We start from the raw sequence: 18086 nt of genomic DNA, 5'->3' as shown, positions 1-18086 counted from the left end.
ATAACGTTTAATTTAATGTTAAAAAATAAATAGATTTCGAACTTTTTAGTTCAAGAACAATATTTAAAGCTATGTTTCTATGGGCATTAAAACTTGTTATATCACATTTGTCCTTTAATGCATTTAGTGATATGTCAGAAATATTTTTGCTGAAAATGAAATAACTAAAAAATGTTCTTTAAAGAGACAGAAATGTACCTTATTTGTTACGGATTTGTTCCATTAGCTCCATGACACAAATAGCTGAAAGAATCTGCAGAAATCGATGCCCAAATACTTGAAATTGCAAAAATAAGTTATCTTGCTTTGTAATGTTTTTGTTAAATAATTATTTAATGATTTGTATCGTATTTTACTGGAGTCTATAAGTTGATTTGACTTACAGTTAAAGAGCATGAGAGGTAATATATCTCCCTTTAATACTTAAATTTTGTCTTCTAAATTCTGGATAATAAATAAAGATAAGACTGTTTTTTGTTCAATATGTAAATATAAACCTTCTTTTAATATGCTATTTTGAATTGCTTCCTTTTCCCATGCCTTAAAACCATATCCCATTATAACTGATGTGAGTACTATTTGCACATTTCCTTGTACTTTAACTATATCTACAGGGAAAACAGCTGAATTTTTTTTCTCGAGATATTCCAGTGAGTAGATTTGAGAGTGATAACCCTGTTTTAATATTCTTCTCTTTATATTCTGAAAGCATAGGTTTTGGAAGATGGTTTTAAAATTGGAAAAATACACCATCTTAAAACTTTAGTGCACTTTAATGCAAACCAATTTCCTTTCTATACATTTTTTATTTATTTATTTTTTTTTTTTTTTTTTTTTTGTGATTCTGATACATTTTTCAAAATCTATTTTATATATAATTTATTAACAGTTTTATTGTTGTGAGAAATTCAAACAAGTTTTCATTTTCAAACCATACATTAATATTTATTCATTTGCCAATTTGAAAGTTATGATTTCAAATGAGGATATTAATTTAAATTGTTATTTTTAAGTTTAGGTATTTTTTAATATGCTGATGTTATAAGTTATTTTTTATTACAAATTACAATTTTTAAAATTACAAGGTGGCAACTGAACCAAAAAATTGGGGATTTCAGGAAAAAGGCAAGGCGTAAAAATATCTAAAAAATCAGTGCAAATTGCGTCACTCATACCAAGTGTGTGCACAATCGACCATTTCGCGTTATCATTTCTCTTCATCTTAAGCCTTTTGCCTCCAAAATAATTATAACAGCAACCCAGGGTAGCTTTCTTTGAAGGGTCTTGACGACTTTTTGGAATTTTTTTTATGATAAGAAGAAGTGATAAGCTGATGAATGTTGGTACTAACAACCCCAATGAAACTTTCAGAGTGATCGGTTTTCACCTTTCAAACAACTGAGTGCGAATGAACTTTAATTCTGCCGGCTGTCAAATTAATACCTTGCAGTGATGCCATATCTTTATTAAAAGGGACAATCATATTTTTTCCTGGCAACAGTGTTGTTGATGTGGGATTTCCAATCAGTAAAGATTATTTATGGGAGAAAATGAAAAACCAAACGCTCTTTGCAAATAGCAAGAACAAATATCAAAGTACTACTGAAACAAATGTTCATTGCAAAAAGAAAGGGGAAAAAATGTTTGCAGCATTCAAACAAACAGTGAAATCAATTTTATGTATGTTAAATTCGTGAATCAAAACGAAGAATATGAAAATATAAAAGAAATTATGTTAAAATTTTGAATTTAAAAGAAAAAAGGAAGCATTATATCAGCTTAAAGAATTAAAAGCAACAAATAAATAAATTATAATTCTTATGGCAACTCAAAAAGATAAAGAGTTGAGGAAGAAATTGCAAGTCTCAAAATTTTGCTAAAAAAAGAATTTAAAGCTTTTTACTTCACTTAAAGCAGGACTGGTTGTTTTAAACCACTTTTTTTTATTAGTACTTTATAATTGGCATTTCATTTTTTTAATTTATTGATGTATTTGTAATTTTTTGCGTTTTAATTGTATTAGGCAAACATTTGTTATTTATTAGTTGAATTATCATCTTTAGATTAGTATTTTATGTCTAGTATTATTTGTAGTAAAAATTATATTAAAATATTTTTATTCATTTATAAAACCATAAGTTTTGATTAGAGGAAGTAATTTCGTATGAGCAAAAAGTTTTAAAGTATTTTTGGCAATTTCTTTTGTTTAAATCTTTTCTAAAATATATGTTATTAAATGCATATAATCATATTATGTTTATATTTAAACTGTAACATTAAATTCTTTTACATATGCAACAAACACTAATTAGTTACTGAACTACTTTAAAATTTTAAGTAAAAAATCATAATAACTTTTACTGTTCAAATAATTTATCTTGTGTTGCAAAGAGTAGTTTTAATGTTATCATGAATTTTTATGCACTTTTAGATGCAATATTTTTTTTTTTTTAATTTTGCTGTGGGATTTTTTTTTTTTTTTTTTTCATATAAGAAATGTAATATATTGTTTTAATACTTTTTTAGAATATTCATTCCATTGTTTAAAAATTTAATTCCTAAAAATATATTTTTTCAACTTAAATGACTTGCAAAACTGTTTTTATAATGCATAATGTATACATACATTGATTCTGAGTAGGGGTAAAATTAGAAATTAATTAACTGCCATAAGTTAGGGAAGTGTTGCAAGTTTAATCAGGGATTTTTTTTCACAGTTTCTGTGCCCAGCTTGAATTAGTTGAACTTTTGTTATTTCTTTTAGGTAATTTGCCTCATATCTTAGTGCTTTTAATTTTTAATAGGATCAGTAAGTATAGTAATAAGTCTTTCTATATATAATTTTTAATTTAAGCTCATTGAATAAAATTTTATTTCATTGAAAAAGATTTTAATTTTCATTGCATTATGCTATATTGTCTAAGGTCCATTACAAAATCTTATTTTAAAATTGGTATTTCTACAGAACAAATTATTTGTATTTTAATTACAGAATTTGGATTTCCTTTTACTTATTAGCCTTTGTTACTGAGATTTTTTTTCCTCATTATGAGTTGCTAACATATACGGTTTATTTTTATTCTTTCATGAAATGTTTAATCACATTTTTTAAAAACTAAAATGTTAAAATTTGTAGATTTTTAAAAAAATAAATAAATGAAGTTATTTCAAAATTTCCAGCTTATGAAATAATATGTCAAATGTTATAGTTTGCTTATGTTTGAAAATTGGCACTCGTTTCTATTATATAATTTGATGTATACAAATTTTTGATTTGTTCTTTTGCTTCATGTGTTATTTTCTGATTGTAATTGATGGTTTTTTCATGCCACCTTAAGCAATACATTTCTTTTGTAAGTATCCAGTTGGATTTCATTTTTCATTTAAAATTAAACTTTTTTTAAACTTTTAAAAATAAACTTTCATTTTCATTTTAAAATTCAAGTATGTTAATAGCAGTGAATGAACTGTAATGAGCCGGTGAAAGCACTAGGTAAATGGTATCCTAAAATAGTATTGTGTAAATTCAAATTTTATTTCTTTTCTCAGGGATTTTCAAAAACATGACAAGCATTGAAATACTCATTGATATGAAACATATCCAATACTCTTGTATGAGCATTGGAACAAGACATGTTTTTAACAGGTCATCAAAACGGGAAATTAGATTATATATATGGTAAAATGTGCATTATCACTACAGGAATGCTGAATGCTATTACTCTTTCTATTGCACATATAAAATTAAATTCAACTCACAAATGAATTTATCCTGAAATCTTGCAACCATGAGGCCTTGCAATTGACATATAGTTACCTCTTGAATATATTTTGAAACTTTTTTTCTTTCTGTTAAATGTGTCATTGTGCGAATATTTAGTATTCATTTAATATTAAATTTATTTATTTTGAAAGAAGTCTTTGAAAAACATAACTCATTTTCTCACAAATTACTGTTTTCTTTAAATTTACTTTTTTCAGTTTTGCTAATACTAAAGATGAAATTTTAAAGTAATGAAAAACAAGGAAAGTCAGTATTCCTGACAAATAAGCTGTTTTTCAAAGACAACTAATTATTTTATAGAATTTCTTTTATTTTTTTAAATTAATTTTATAATTTTGCCATTAAGAAATAGAAATTTTATTGTTTCATCACTTGATGCATTTGGAAATTGGTTACTGTTTTAATATAAAACACATCTTAAACTAAAACCTTTTTGTGACTGTTTTATTAAAAACAACTTGCTATTATTGATGGAGAAATGTTTATAGTTCAATTCTTGCTTTTTCTTCTTTTCAGACCTCTTAGTCCAATAAGTAATGCAGCTGATACCACAGCATTAGTGTATCTTCTTCTACAAAAAAACAATTCTGAAGCAGCTCAGAACATGATCATGTCTCTCGCAAAAGTAAGGCAATATCAAATGCAATTGTTAACTATATTATTTCCATCTTTTTCGTTAACATTATTTAAAATTAATAAGTACTCTTAAATATTGACATCCATATTGCATATTATGACATTATTAGAAAGGTTTTATAAGTATTGATGCTTTTGATTGGTGTTACCATTGAATAAGAAAGTATTTAAGGTACATTGCTTGTCACATTTATGAAATTATTAATGGTATTCTATGTTAATATAACTTTTTCAAGTTATTTTAGAATTTAATGACTTTATAACCAAAATAGAACAGTTGAACTATGAATTTTGTCCTGTGTGTGTATAATGTTTTAGAAATATTTATAATATGGTAAATCATGAATTAAAATTTAAGCTTTATCAACTGCAGCCAACTGCTTTGCCAACTTCGTCATTTATTTTATGTTATACTTTTATGGTAGTTTTCTATAAATATTTAGTATTTGTAAAAAATATGTATTTAGCATACTAAATATTTGACTATGTAATCAGTAAATGTAAATAATGTTGTATTTGTTTATTCAGCTGCTGTAATTATTAACTTGAAGTGCATGTATCAAAAGATCATCCATTGATTTTTTTAGGAATGGATACAAATGTTGTTTTTCTTTGAATTTTATGGAAATAACAAGTTGTAAAGTTTATTCTGTATGAGGTTTAGTAAATTAATTATTTCTAAAAAAAAAAAGAAGAAAAAACATGTGGTGCTGGAACTTATTTTGATTTTCTTGATGAATAGCTCAAGATATGTGATATTGTATATTTTATTTTTAGAAATTGGGTTTCTAAGTATTCAAATGCTAATTTTTATTCTTCATATGATATTGAGCCTGCAAAATGCTGAATAACATTTATTTTTAATGCCTAATTTCCGTATATTATTTAGATAACTGTACAATATAGCATCTATATATATATGCTAGGCTCCAATCTAAAAATTCATATATCACAGATATTTATTTATAACATATAAATATCACCAACTTAATTGCAATAAAAACACACACACAAATTCTGTAAGAAAGCATTGATAAATTCTGAATAAACTCAATTTAAGAACAGATAATTTCCATTTTCCATCTGGAAAGATACAAAAGATTGTAATCATTTTTATACATTCATTTTTAAATCTATAATATCTGAATTTTTTTATTGGTATATAAATTAAAATTCCTTTTATATATTAGAATTTCTGAACGATAATAAATGAAATTTATTTTAAATACTTTGATGGCATTTGCGAGAACAATATTTTCTAATACCTCCTGTATCTCTGGTCGATATATTTAATATAAGTAGTATTTTTAAAACTACCATTAACATATGTTTTATAGGTTTTTATAATACTTTTTATAACTGTGCATTGTTTTCCCTCTTTTGTATGAAAATTAAAAATATAGTGAATTTTACTATAAAGTTTTGCTTAAATTTTTTTTCTTTCTAAACTCGGATTCTTATTAAAAACATTTTTTCTATTTTGACATTTTCTATTTTTTTATGTGGAATTTCAAATTAGAAATAATGTGTTATTCAAGTTGCTAAAAGCCAAGAACATAATTTAAAGAGTGATCTGCATAATCTGTAGATTCTGTAGGAAATTTGAAAGAGCGTGTGGTAAGAACATTGGGAAGTTACCATGTACTCCCCCTCCCCACCAATTACTTTCTTAGAAACCTCCAGGCTCATTTACTCATAAATGGGTTTCTCCCTGTTATCAGTCCTGTGAAATATATGTAACATGTAAAGTTGATACAAAGTTGGCATTTTGATCAGGGGTGATTACAAACTTGATTAATTTTTTTATATGTGCCAACAGAAAGTTGTAGTTCCAGTTATCCCCTCCCCCACTTTCTATCATGTATCCTATGTTTTTATTTAATTTTTTACCAAAATAGGCAATTTATTTTCAAAATTATTATATAATAGCGTCCTTATTCAACAGTAGTTGCAAAATCATTCAATTTACTTGAGTTGTAATTGTTCCTTAAATTTTTCTCTCCCTTGTAATATGTTATTCAAATGTTTTTGCTGGTGTATTTAATGATGGGTGTAAAGAACACTATTTTTGAAGATAGACATTTAATATTATAGCATATTTCAAGAGCAATTTTTATAACAGAGGAATATAGTACGTGTATAATTGTTTTCTGAAATGCATTTTGTTTGTGTGGAATGAATAAATCTATCTATACTTATATGAAGCTCAATGTGTGTGTGTGTGTTTTGGCGCTCTACAGGCCAGACCGTTTGACCTATAGCTACCAAATTTTGTAGATGTATACTTTGCGGGTTGGGAATGTGCACCTGGGGTCCTTTTTTTTATTTTTAATTAGAATTTTAATTATTAATTAAAAACTAACTTTCCCACCAAAAAAATCCTTTCATTTTCCCACCGCCAAATAAGTAAGGCTTCAGTTTTTTCCCCCCACGCTAATTCACGCATGCGCATTGTGTTCTGATTGTTGATAACTATTATCAACTAGCCGCCTTTGGCGACCAGGCGGTTCGCCAATCTTAATGTTCGTTAAAATTTTAATAATTAAATATTTTATGCAATTCCTACTTTAATAGCTTCTTCATCAAAATATTTTAAAAATTCAAATTTTGATTGTCATATAATTCATTCATAATATTATAAAGGCCTTCAGTTATAACGTAATATGTATCTCCCTAATTTTCTGTTAGCACCCGTAGAATTTATGCTTTAAATTAAATTGGAAAGAATTAATCTTCAATTAATATAATAATATTTTTTACTGAAACAAAGCATTTTTTTTATAATCTGATTACTGAAAATAGAGTCACTCAGCGTTTAAACTTTATGGGCACTAAAGAATATCTTTTTTAATTTATGTAATATCTCAAGAATTTGTCAACAAAATTTTCTTAGATTCATCATGAACAGATCGATTTATTAACAATGTTTAATTTTAAATGCATCAAACACTAAGAAAATAAAACGAATCGTTTAAAATAAACGGTTGAAAACAGGTTTTAAAAAAACTACTTAAAAAACGATGTACTTAAAACTATAAGCATATACAAAAAATATATAACATAAATACATTTTAATTACAAAAGCATACAACGAACCTAAAGATAATTTAAATCCAGTCCGCATCTGTTGATAATAATTGTCAACACAATGCGGAATTCAGAACACAATGCGCATGCGTGAATTTTCAACGCCAGTTACGTAACGCAAATACGTGATTTTTTCTACGCCAGTTGGGGTAACGCTATGCGGATTAGAAATTTTTAATTTCCTTTATTCTATTTTATTTTAATTCAAGAGTATTTCAGAATGAATCTGAAAGATCGATTAATTAACAATGTTTAATTTTAAATGCATCAAACATTAAGAAAATAAACAGAATCGTTTGAAATAATCCGCCGAAAAATCTTAACCCTAGCCTCATTACTGTTGGGAGAAAAAAAGAAACTGAAGCCTTACTCATTTGGCGGTGGGGAAAATGGAAGATTTTTTTTGGCGAAAAAGTTGGCGGTGGGGAAAATAGAAGATTTATTTGGCGGGAAAGTTAATTTTTAATTAAAATTCTAATTAAAAATTCGAAAAAAGGAACCCCAGGTGCACATTCCCGACCTCCAAAGTATACATGTACCAAATTTGGTAGCTGTAGGTCAAACGGTCTGGCCTGTAGAGCGCCAACACACACACACACACACACACTGAGCTTTATTATAAGTATAGATATAGATGGATGCGTAATTGATTTAAATTATTTTTAGGTTAGTCGTAAGCTTTTGTAATTAAATTGTATTTATGTTAGTTATATATTTTTTGTATAATCTTATAGTTTTAAGTATCATTTTTATAAGTAGTTTTTTTAACCTGTTTTCGACCGATTATTTTAAACGATTATGTTTATTTTCTTAGTGTTTGATGCATTTAAAACTAAACATTGTTAATTAATCGATCTGCTCATGATGAATCTGAGAAAATTTTGTTGACAAATTCTTGAGATGTTACATAAATTAAGAAAGATATTCTTCGGTGCCCATAAAGTTTAAACGCTCAGTGACACTGTTTATCAATAATCTTATTATTAAAAAATTCTTTGTTTCAGTAAAAAAAAATATTATTATATTAATTGCAGATTAATCATTTCCCTTCAGTTATAACATAAGATGTATCTAATTTTCTGTTAGCTCCCGTAGAATTTAAAGATAAATTCTACGGGAGCTAACAGAAAATTAGAGATACATATTATGTTATGACTGAAGGAAGTTTTGAAATATTTTAATGAAGAAGCTATTAAAGTTGGAATTACATAAAATATTTAATTATTAAAATTTTAACGAGCATTAAGATTGCTGAACTGGCTGGTCGCCAAAGGCGGCTAGTATGTTAAATAAAACACTGCTGAAATATAATAGATTTTTTTTTCTTTCTTGTTTATAAGGAGAAAGTAATATAATTGTCAAGAAATGCATCATCAAGATTTCAATTATCTTCATGTTTCAGATCTTCTCAAATCCAAAAAACAGTTTTCAGATTTTGTCTGAGAACATAATTGCTTAAAAATCCAAAGAACTATTAGTATGAAATTTGATATGTAACATTTACATCCAAATTATGGATTTCTCATCAAATTTAGGCCGAGTTTATTAGAAAAAACTTATACTATTTTATAGATAGGTATTTGAAAAATAATACATTTACTTTCTTTTTTCTGTATTGGTGATAAGCATTTAAAGTAGCAATAATTAATCTAATTGTTAATAAATTCATGAAGATAGACTGCAACTTTTAGATGAAAGGAACATTATTTAATTTATTGGACAAGTACAAAGAAAAACGCACACATCTAAATATATATATATTTAGATGTGTGCGTTTTTCTTTATACTTGTCCAATAAATTAAATAATATATTGCAGTGTTCTACATTGAAGAACGCCATCTGTTGGGCATAATAAACAATTAGTTTCTTTTCAAAAGAAAACATATAAGTTGAACAGAGACAAGTCTGTCCATCTATGTGACGATATTGGGATGCGTTAAGCACTTCTTTTGATATTTAATTAAAAATTTGAAAAGGAATTATTCTTGCTGGTGTTATATCATGAAATACCAATTCTTATTGGTGACCTACTGTATTGTTAAAAATAATTGGGCTTTAATGTTGCAATAAAGTAATTACCATCTTTCTTCAATATGTGTAATTTCTCTCCTGTAAAGTAATCTATAAAAGCATCTAAAGTTAATTTAAACCATCATAGAGTACCAATTTTAGCTATGAGAGTTCATAAAAGGAGTTACCATAGCGCCCGGAAAACTGGGAAAATACGGGAAATTGTAAGTTCCTCTTTTTTTTTTTTTTTTTGTAATCTAAAAAATGCCGATCTTTGAAAATTGCAAGAATAAAAGAACACATCTACAATACCAAAAATGAAACAATTGTGTTAACGCGGAAATTTACCCCTTTTCTACTTGCTGCCCTTTTGTTTCTGTATAGTTCTGTTTCATTTCGATTTCAGAGACAGATGCTCTCTTTCCATGAGATTTTCGGATTTCAGCCGCGTGAAACTTATAACTGTGTGGGAATAAATTTTTCTGTCGGAAACAGCAGTATTCAATATCCGGAAACATCGCACTGGTGTTTAATCACTCACACGTTTATTGAATGGTTTATTATATCAGAAATTGTGAGCTTATTCAGAGTAAATTAAAGAATTGTTTAGAGCATAGTTTGCTCCAAATTCCTATTTAATACAGATTGGATGGATAAAAATATGAATCGACTTTGCGGAATGGTTAGAGAAGTTGAGCAAAATCCATTTGTTTCATCATGCTCTCTTTGTAAAAAAATAAGAAGCTTAAGTAATATAGGAAAACAAGCACTTATTAGTCATGCCAAAAGAAGAAAACTACAAAAATGAGTGCTTGTTCAAAAAATAAATAAAGAAATTAAAAAAAAATCACAATGAATATTAAATGTATCTAACAGGAATACAGGAGAAGATGATATACCAATTCTGAAAACGTCAAATTTGATATCCGATAACAAGTCAATCTCGAACTTTTTAGTTCAAGAACAATCATTTAATGCTGAACTTTAATGGTCATTAAAACTTGTTGTGTCACATTCGTTCTTTAATGCATTCAGTGACGAAACTATTTTCACATATGTTCACTGATAATGAAATAGAAAAAAAAAAAAAGCACTTTAGATTGTACAAAAAAGTCCGGTTTTTTTTTTTTTTTTTTTTTTCCGAACATTAATTTATAAATCTTTTAAAAAATGTAATACGTTTTAATGGAGCTTTATACTGCATTTCACAAAGATACAAAATGGATCTTGTTAAGGTATTGGTGTGAATCAACCAATAAAGCCTTCTCAAGGTATTGGAATTCAAAATTTTTAAGGCATATCATTGAGAGTTTTAACGAAGTTGTATCAAATTAGAGGATATAGTTACTTTTACAAATTAGTATGGATGGACCAAATGTAAATTTAAAAATATGTGAAAGAAGAACTTCCCTTCGAAAAAACTGCAAAATTTTAGATCTAATTACTTGTGGACCACACATAATCCATTGAGCATTTCACTGAATCTACTGAATGGAAAGTAAATGTTAATCTAAGAACAATGTATAGAATATTAAAAGATAGTCCAGCTAGATTTGCCGATTTCCTTTAAGTTGCTCGTTCTTCTGAATTTCCATTGAAGTTTTGTTCTTTCCACTAGGTAGAAAATATCAATGTCTACGAAAGTTCTCTAAAAAGTTTTGACAACATAAAGAAATGCATACATTTCAATTTTTTCCTGGATCTGCCACGACCGATGAGTATAAATGCTTGTCAGGATTGATTCTGACCAGGACGGCCGGGAATGGTCTGGAAATTCTAAGAGATCGGGAAAAGTCAGGGAAATTTATTCCAAAACTGGATTTAAAAGAAACGATTTTAATCTTTATTATCTTAGACAATTAACTTATCTTTTTCATAAGTAGAATGGAACATCGTAAGCAATCAGTGACATTCAATCATTTTATGAAATCAGAAATGTAGACCTTCCACGTTTCTGTTCACACCTTTGAGGCGGGATATGTACATTTAAATTTTCGAGGGACCGGAATTTTTATGTGTAGGATCGTCAACACTATAAAAACCTTCAATTCTGGAGTACACCCGATTTATGATGGATTTTGCTTCTGCTGACAGATTTTGAAACCACTTTCCTCATTATTTATCTTATATTCTATGCTATACACTTTATTTTATTTTAAAAAATGAACTCTTTCGTCGCGATTTCTTACATATTTATGTTTCCATGATAATTCCATATTATAATTTGTTTTTTCGTGGTTTTTAGATCGAATCGCGCTTGAGGCTCAGATTACCATTCATGCTGTTTGTCAAAATAATTTAGAAACAATGATGTGATTATATTAACATTTGGAATTCGCAGTGAACAAGAAAAGAAAATGAATCACCGGCATTCATTTATTGCTGAGATAATACTTTCCTCGAAACTTTTTTTTTTTCAGAACGTCAAGTTGCGAAAACCAATAATAACGGCATAACGAACGAAAATGGTTTTGATTGTGTGTTCTATAGAAAATGCAACATAACTAAGGCCCATATTTTTAAAATTATTATTTTTTTAAACCTATTATAGCTTTTAAAAAAAAACAATGAATAAAATATACAAGGAAAAAAAATATTGAACTGTCAAAAATGTTATTTTTATATTTCGATGAATAATCACGCCCAAGTCTGAAAAACATATTGTTAGAATGATATCGGTCTGTTTGTGAACATGCTCCTCAAATGCGCTGTCAGCCAGAGGGTTGAGATTTCGCATGTAGTCTTCCCACCGAATTTGTATATTTCTATCAAATTTGCCGTATGCTAGTATGTTTCGGAAGAACTGATGCGGCTGATTTCTTCTTCATATGTCAAATCGATCATATTATGAATGGCGAAAGGTAAAAAATTTCTGTTGATAATATCATAAATTATTTTAAACTACATATAAAATAGTGTCTATCATTATAATTTAGGATTAATTTATTGTAAATAAATGTGTTAAGATACTAGAGTTAATTTTTCCATTTCTCAGTGAACTTCTTATTCAATTAAGAAGTATCGGGTGTATTGTTTATATTTTCTTTAAACAATTTTTTTTTTCGCTTGTTTACGTATGCTTTGTTTTTCTAAATATTGTGAACTAATAAAAATCATTTGTTAAATTATGAGATTTTCAATCGTACGAACACTATAACTAATGTTTTCTTCCTTTTATTATTTTCTATTTCGCCTATCTTTATAAACCTTCCAACATTAAGTATAAATCTTCTAAATAAAATAATGCTAAGCAATTAAATTAAAATTTATTGTTTTATATATTTTACAAATTATACAATATTTCTCATTTTCTCAAAATGATATATAAAAAAAATATTAACATTTTTCTTTTACAATTTTATATATTGGTCTATCATTAGATAACTACTTCATTGATTAAGAGACTATCATTTTAAAATGAATGAATAATATTAGCACGTTTTCATATTTTTTGTTAGGCCTTTGTTTTGTTCCATTTTCTGCATTTTTTTAAATTACTTTTTCTCCCCTTGTCATTTTGATCAGTTCTGTTTTAGAAACGTGTACTTATTCTTAGTTCATTTTTGCGATAGAACCGCGATTGCTACTCTTTCTAGTTCCATTGATAGTTAAAATTTATTATACTTTTAAATCTTATCCCATCTTTCATCTCATTCTTATTGAGGTAAAATTTCCTTCTGGCGCACACAGAGGTTTTCCATGTCGAAAAATAGAGATGATAGGGAATGGATAAAAAATTTCCAGAATTCGTTCATTTCATTGTTTTTAACATTTTATTGGAAATAACTTTTTTATACAATAAAGAAAAAAAATTAGTAATAAGAATCAAATTTCTGCTTTTCTTAGCATAATATAAATTGGTTAATCATTCTGCCCATGTGCAGATGCTTTTTTACTATGTTTTCGACCTAAAAGTGAATGCAATTTTGCTGTCACTGAATAATTTCATTTACTTTGACGCGATATTACCTCTTACTTTAAAATCGCATATTATTATTGCCCATCTTTTCTTGCAGCTGTGTTTTTAATTTTGTGTTAGCCAATGGATTCTAAAACGCACTTTTATGCATTCGGTGAGATAGGGGTGGGAGGAAAGGGGAAGATGTTTACATTTAATTCCGACGCACTTCCTTCTGTCTATCACCCCTTAGTGAGATAGAACCGTCGAAAAGGGGTCATCTCTGAATATTGAAACGAACAGTAAATGAAAATTTTCTGTTATCATTATCTGGTCCAGCTTTTGTTTGGGTGTTAGTAAATAGAGAAGATGACACTGAAAGAAAATAGATTATTTCACTCTTAAGCACTCTGCCAGTAAGCATATCTTTCATGAATGAATTGAGATAATCATAATGATTATAATTTTGTCAAACGCCTGTCTGGACAAGCGCATGCCTTCTAGTATATTGTATATGCTGATTAGTATGTTTGCAAAAATTGGGTGAATGTTTACAAAAATTATGCTTATCTGGAACATAATGATTGAAAATGATTCTTTTTTGTTTTATTTTCAAGACATTACATTTTTATTGATTATTCATTTTTGTAAGAAAGAGTAGAACACTATTTTTTGCACACTGTTAAGAATTGCTGTGCAATACATAAGAGGAAAAAAGTAAATTAAAATCATTCCTAAAATTTTAAATACTTCTGGAAAAAAAATTATGGAATTTTTTTTTTACTCCTAAAAATAATGAGGGAAAGACGTGGATAATCAAACAACTGAAATGCTGGCTATCTTGCTGACTAAAATTAACTGGTATTTTCTTGTATTGCTAATAGTTTTGAGCAATTTCTTTAAAAAATCCAGACATTGGAACCGATGATGCTTTTCTTGTGAGAAAATCTTTTTAGTTTTGGCAAACATTTAATGAAAAGCATTGTCTAAAGACGTGTATTCAAAGAAGTAAAAACATTAGATACTTATTTTTGATAGAGCTTGGTGATCCTAAAAACCTCAGGCTTAGAAAAAAAAATATTAATATAGGAATAATGATTACAAGCTACTTGATTGCTAGTGGAGCTACTGAAACTGAAAAAGAGAGATTTTTGAGTGTTTTATATTTGTGAAGAATACTATAAAAATATTTGGATACACATCCAAAAATTTTGCAGTTTTAAAAACTGTATCATGTTTAATTCCACCTTTATTGAAGAACTTTGCCTTTTCCACTCATTAAAACTATGGTGTATTATTATTTCATTATAACTAGCACAATGCTGTATACACATTTTCTCTTCTATTGCATATATATTCAGGATTATTTTTTTCCAGACTTGACTAGCAACCCTGATAAAAATCATGAAGTAAAAGATTACTATCACTATGAATTATGATATTTCTTTTAGGCGGATCTTCTCACCATCATGGCTAGCATTGACGCTAAACTTTGGGATGGAATGAATTTAACAAACTTTGGAAAAGTAAGTTGAAAAGAATTTTTAGTCATGAGTTATTTTAAAGGTATTTCTTTCTATCCAGGTTTTATTACTCTCTTCTGTTATAAATACTCATTTCTTAAAATTTAAAACATTAATTTATCCATAATGTTCAGATTTAACTCGTGAAGTTTGTAGCTGAAGATACCAATTTAAATTAAACATGTTAGAACTGTAATTATATTGTATGATATAAATTACAAATATACTGATGTGAATGAAAGAATAACAAACTTGACTATACATTGTAAAACATGCTTTTATATCTTTAAATATATTTTCAGCTTCAAGTTATTATTTACTGTGTTTTGAAGATAGTAAATTTTCTTTTCAGTTTCTGAAGCAAATGAGGCCAGATGCTTTCATTGAATTACTGGTTATCTATATTGATTCAAGGAAATTTCAGATTTCAGAAATTTTGCAGTTTCTTCAAGTAATCTTGCTTCTTTGGTCATTCATTTTTTTTTTTTAAATTTGTTCTATTTTTTTAAACCAAATTTACTGATGAAGTTTCTTTTTCAAAGTCTGAATCGCCCAATACAGATCTTCACTTGGTACCACTTCTAAAAGAATTTTTGGAAGCAGTTTTAAGTGGTAATTTAATTTTCATTTGTTCTTTTAAATAAGAATATCTATCACTGATAAGTCATGAGTAAAAATTTGATTTGATTAGTTTTAATATCTATTTTTATTGTTATTTTTTTACTTTATGCGAAAATGTTTACCATTAAATTGCTTTTTTTACTGTAGTCTCAAATAACACAACAAAGGTATTCTTCATAGTGGGTTTTAATATCCATTCTTTTATCATTTTTAGTTGCCTATTTTTTTTTTTATAAAAAATTTTTGCAAAGAAATGGAAGAAAGGATTTCTAAAAATGGGGGGAAAGAAAATTATAAAAAATGCCAAAAATTTCTTTTTAGTATTTTATATATTTTATCTCATAAAAACATCAGTGTGGGTCAGATAATATTTTTATTTATGACAGATTTATTTGCATAAAGAACCAGGCACATGTATTGTATTATATTATGGTGGTATCTGTCATTGCATTGAATTTATGGTTTATAATTTTCTGAAAAAATATGATGGACAATTTTGCTGCAATTTTTTTTCTTATTCAAAGAACTAAATAAAAGTAATAATATTGTTAAGGCAAAAAGCATTCAAGGAATAATATTTGTTTTCTCTTGACACTTATGGTTTATTAAATATAGGTGACACCTGGGGCATAGCATTATTTTTTTGGCACCTCATGATATTTTTATTACAAATAATGACGAAATGCCCTTATCTTCTGTGCTGGTCATTATACTACTGATCAGAAGTATGTTCTATTTAAAGAATTTTTAATATGCTGAACATTTTGTAATAAACTAAAAAAAAAATTACTTTCTGATTTTTGATTAATTTAATAAATAAAGTAATCAATTTCTTTTTCAGAAAAGTCTATGTCAAAACAAGTTGATTCCTTTGTATTGGTAAGAACCTTTCTTTTTAGTAATAGTAATATTTTATTCAATTACTAGCCGCCTTTGGCGACCAGCCGGTTCGCCAGTATTACCGCTCGCTACAATTTTCAATTAAACATTTTAAGTAACTGGTCGCTTAATAGATTCTCAAACAAAACATTTTTAATCTTCAAATTTTGATAGTCATACCAAACTTATACTGTTGTTTAGATCGTTTCGTTCAATTTACTATATATATTTTCCTAATTTGTTGTCATTTCCGGTAAAACTTCAACTTTAATTTAAAGTGGAAATGATGAAATTGCAATTAATATAAAGTTATTTTTTAATAAAACCAAGTGCTTTATTTTATTTAACATCTTTATTGTTATTTATTTATTATTATTATCGAATATGAGTATTGCAAACAGAATCGCTTGGTATTTAAGTCTTACGTGAACTACAAAATATTTTTCATAATTTATGTAATATCTCAAACAATAATTCAACAAAAATGTCTCAGATTCAGCATAAAATTCAGTTTTTAGTTTTGCTTTCAAAAAGATTGAAATGAAATCAATAATAATATTTTGTTCCGGCCTATAAATATATTTCAAAAATTATGAAGTCTAAATTTAATGCAATAAGGTATCATATTCTGAGAAATATTCTGGACACACCAAATTTTAAATAAATGAATGAATGTTTCTATTTTTCACGATCAACTAAGACTTATTTATGAAGTTTTGAATGTTAAAAATTTAGAAAAACTCAACATTTTCACTTAGGCCAATTAATCTTGAGAAACATGCGCGCTGATTGGCGTATTTTTTTTTTTTTTTTTTTTTTTTTTTTTTTTTTGAAACGATCGATAAAAAATCTAAAATTATCCTTTTTTTATTGAATAGCGATGTATAAATTTTCATAAATCAGTCAGTTTAAGTGATTGATTTAGTTGATTGGAAATTAACTCTTTTTATTTAAAATATTAGTGTTTCAAGAACATTTTGTTATTCGCGATTTCCACAGCAGAAGCTTTATGTAAAATCAAAAATTCGTTATTTATTAGAGCATTTATTGAATCAAGTTACATAAAATATAATCATTTCCCATTTAGACCATTTTAGCAGATCTGTGTCTTACTAAAGGTTTACAAATTAGCTGTGTGGCCCTGATTTGAATGGATATCCTGTTCATATTAAACAAAACTTGCCTTGAAATAAAACTGATTTATTGGATTAATAATATAGAGAGTGTAAAAGATCATAAAATAATTTTTCTTGAATTTATTTTTTAAAAAAAATAATATTTCATATTTGTTTCATTTCCTACAGAAAATTATATTTTTAAAGATTTCATTTCCAAAAAGATTTAATTTATTTTTAGTTGGAGCTTTAATCAATGTGATGGCAACACTTTGAAAATAGCTTATTTTTTCCAATAAATGCGAAACGTGCTCTTGCAGCTTAAATTTTATTTTTATCTTGTACGAAAAAAATTGTTGAAAAATATAGTTAAAATATTTATTTAAAAATTCATTAAAAATAGAAATTTAATTTTAAGGTTAAAACATTGGTATCCTTTAAAAGATAAATTTTTGATCTTTAATATATCTTATAATATATATATGATCTTAAAATAACAATCCTGCTACTTTTTTTTTTTTTTTACTGGAGT

At 26.9% G+C, this 18086-nt stretch overlaps 1 protein-coding gene across 2 annotated transcripts in view; it reads left to right on the top strand.

Annotated features, from left to right (window-relative positions):
- Positions 1–18086, top strand: part of LOC129968186 (BLOC-2 complex member HPS3-like) — a 61068-nt gene that overhangs the window by 24460 nt on the left and 18522 nt on the right. For both annotated transcript variants that reach the window (XM_056082035.1, XM_056082033.1), the window contains exons 11-15: positions 4301–4409; positions 14868–14942; positions 15292–15390; positions 15482–15551; positions 16402–16439. In XM_056082035.1, coding sequence (XP_055938010.1) covers positions 4301–4409; positions 14868–14942; positions 15292–15390; positions 15482–15551; positions 16402–16439 — 391 coding nt within the window. The remainder of the gene's footprint in view (positions 1–4300; positions 4410–14867; positions 14943–15291; positions 15391–15481; positions 15552–16401; positions 16440–18086) is intronic.

The sequence above is a fragment of the Argiope bruennichi genome, chromosome 5 (genome assembly GCF_947563725.1).
Source record: "Argiope bruennichi chromosome 5, qqArgBrue1.1, whole genome shotgun sequence".
NCBI classification, from domain to species: Eukaryota; Metazoa; Arthropoda; class Arachnida; order Araneae; family Araneidae; genus Argiope; species Argiope bruennichi.
This window is presented reverse-complemented; position numbering and strand designations above follow the sequence as displayed.